Below are 2665 nucleotides of genomic sequence, written 5' to 3'. Positions count from 1 at the left end.
TGCCGCAGAGTTCAGGGTAGGAAGGACGATGGCGCCCCACTGCTGGCTTCGCGCCGCCTGCTTCACCGTGGCGCTGAGTGTTCAGGGGCACCGAGCGGGCCAAAGGCTGTTTCGGAGGAGTGACAGAGGTGCAGCCTGCTCTGCCCTTGCTTCCTCAGGCGGCGCTGTGAGGCAACAACAGACGCGTGCCTGCAGAGCACGGGACGCCTGCGTGACTGCGCTCCTGCGCGGTCAGCCTGACCACGCAGGGACCCAGCAGGCATGTCTTCCATTAGCTGCCTGCAAGAAGCAAGACCTGGGCCCTCCCTGGCGGCCCAGGGGGCTAGAGCGCAGCGCTGGGACGCTGCCCAAGCCACTGCAGCGTGAGTTCGATCCCCGGTCAGGGAGGGACCCACAGGGCGCAGCAGACCCCTCAGCGGTGTGTTTCGGTAGATACGTCAGTTCTCCTAACTCTGTCTCTGGTGAGTCTTCTCACCCCCCCCCCCACATCTCTGGCCTGTACCCCAGCTCTTATCAGCATAAATAAATAAATCTGAAAAAAGAAGCAAGACGAGAGGAAAGACTCTCTGAGACATAAGGCTCCTTTGGCAAGCGTAGTGTGAGAGTCTAGAGCTTCAGTCCGCGGAACGGCACGGTGAGCCGATCGAGGACCCCTACGTGAGTGAGACAAATAACATATTTTATTAGTAGGAAACTTTTCCAATGACCAGAGTAGTTAAGTGTCCACTTTTAGTGCCTCGACTGCTTTAATTCTTGTTCAGTTTCCTAAACTACGCACAATGGAGGTTCCTTTACGTCTCACCCTGGGATCTGGGGTTTTCCATCGCACCCCGGGAGCGTTACCCCGACTGCCCTGACAAGACGGGTTTCTGACGCACGGTGTCTGCTCGGCACCAGCCTGTCCCGTGCGCACTGCGGCTGTCCGGATAACGCTCGGGAACCACAGGGAATATCTTGTTGCAGAGACACGGGAGGGAGCGGTCATCAGAAAGAGCCAGATTTCGCCCCCTGTCTTCCAGCCACAAGCAACTGCCAGCTCAGGCGAAACCAAGCCATTTGCTCCACTCGCTGTTTCTCTTGGTCACAGGTGGGAAAGTCACGAGCGCTCAGCCCTCCCTCCCCACGTCCTCGCCGTCCGTGACGCTGCTCCTGGCCTTGGTGATCCCTTCCGCCTCGTGGTGAACTCGCGGACGCCACGCGCTTTCCTTCGCTTTAGCTTGATAACAGCAGTGAGTAGCGTGTAGAGTCGTGAGGCCCAGGGCCTGGAGAGCAGCGAGGACTCGCGTGGGCACGGCGCTCTCCGGAGGCCGGCGGGACTCACACCCACCAGGTTTCTCTTTGGTTTTTGTAAAAGGAGAGGACATTTCTGGGTCCAATAAAAATATGCAGATTGTATGTAATGCAATTTTGTAAGCACTTGTAATTTCTGTCAAACGTATTCTTTACTTTTTTAACATGTTGGGATTTGATAGGACGGCCGGGGTCCACGTGCACCGCCCGACGGCTAAGGCACTGTCTCCAGCAGTCCCGTCTCCCACCAAGCGCCGCGCTGAGGACGTCTGCTGAAGGCTCCGAGTCTGGTGTCTGTCATTTTCCTTTCAGCTGACTTTTCCAACTGACCGACCAGCAGGACGTAGGGGATAAAGACTTCAGCTGTGGGGTCTGTGTGTCAGACGAGGACACAGGTTGTCCTCACGTGGTGTGGCGTGATCGCAGTGAGGTAGCAGAATTTGTCAGGAGGCTGCTCTGTGTCTCCTCGAAGCCAAGGTGCTGGAGGGGGGACTGGGCCATGCACACACACGTGTGCAGGTAATCAGCAGGACAGTCCAAGTGGACGTGAGTGCTACTGTTTTGCGTCCAGTAGAGACCCAGCTGCAAAGATAGTCAGTGTGTAGCTTTAATAACGAAAGAGTTAAAGGCCAGAAAAATAGGCACGACCGCTAAAAGCTGGAGACGCTGACCCAGCTGCCGAGGGGGGTGGCTTGGAAGTTAAACGTAGGACCCAGCTTCCCACCCCACCGCTGCTGCCGCAGACGCTGGAGGCACAGCCGTCCTCCTCGTGCGTAGACGGGCACAGGACGAATGGCTTCCACGGGACAAATAAACGTAGGACCTTGCACAGCTCCACGTATCACACCCCCTTGTCAAACCTTAGCCGTGGTCAAAATGAAGAGGAGCCCTAGGGGCGATTGACCGTTTTTAGTTTAGCTGCGGGGACGTGACAGGCCCAGCTGGCCTGGCCCCTGGCCCCTGACCCGCTTGGGGTGTGTCCACGGCCAGGAGCCGGGTGAGCTGTGGGGGAGTCGGGTGAAAGGTTCGTGTTTGACGCTACTTGAGGAAGGTCTAGCCGAAAAGAGAATGTGTCAGAGGCAGATTACCCCCGGGAAGACGCCTGAGGGACAGTCGTCGCGGCCCGTGCCAAAGAGCTGGGCAAGTGCAGAGGCGTGGCTCTGCCAACGAGCAAGCGCAGCTGTCTGTCTTTGTGAATCTGGAGCTCCCACGTCACGTGGTCTTTAGCAAGGAGAATGGCGCCATGTGGAGCTCAGACTGGGGGCTTGCAACGGGGAGACCCCGGAGAGCAGGAAGGCAGACAGCAGCTTGCCTCTGCACGGCCTGGCGCTGCTGTCAGGGACCCGCCGGCCGGCTGGGTCGGCACGCATCCCCT

General features: G+C 58.2%; 1 protein-coding gene across 1 annotated transcript in view; it reads left to right on the top strand.

Annotated features, from left to right (window-relative positions):
* Positions 1-1454, top strand: part of CNTN5 (contactin 5) — a 213364-nt gene extending 211910 nt beyond the window's left edge. The window contains exon 18 of the mRNA XM_004689429.2: positions 1088-1454. Within this exon, the coding sequence (XP_004689486.1) occupies positions 1088-1182 (95 nt within the window). The 3' untranslated portion in view covers positions 1183-1454. The remainder of the gene's footprint in view (positions 1-1087) is intronic.
* Positions 1455-2665: the final 1211 nt, after the last annotated feature.

This window comes from Condylura cristata, unplaced genomic scaffold (assembly GCF_000260355.1).
Source record: "Condylura cristata isolate star-nosed mole 26May11 unplaced genomic scaffold, ConCri1.0 scaffold00025, whole genome shotgun sequence".
Classification (NCBI taxonomy): domain Eukaryota; kingdom Metazoa; phylum Chordata; class Mammalia; order Eulipotyphla; family Talpidae; genus Condylura; species Condylura cristata.
This window is presented reverse-complemented; position numbering and strand designations above follow the sequence as displayed.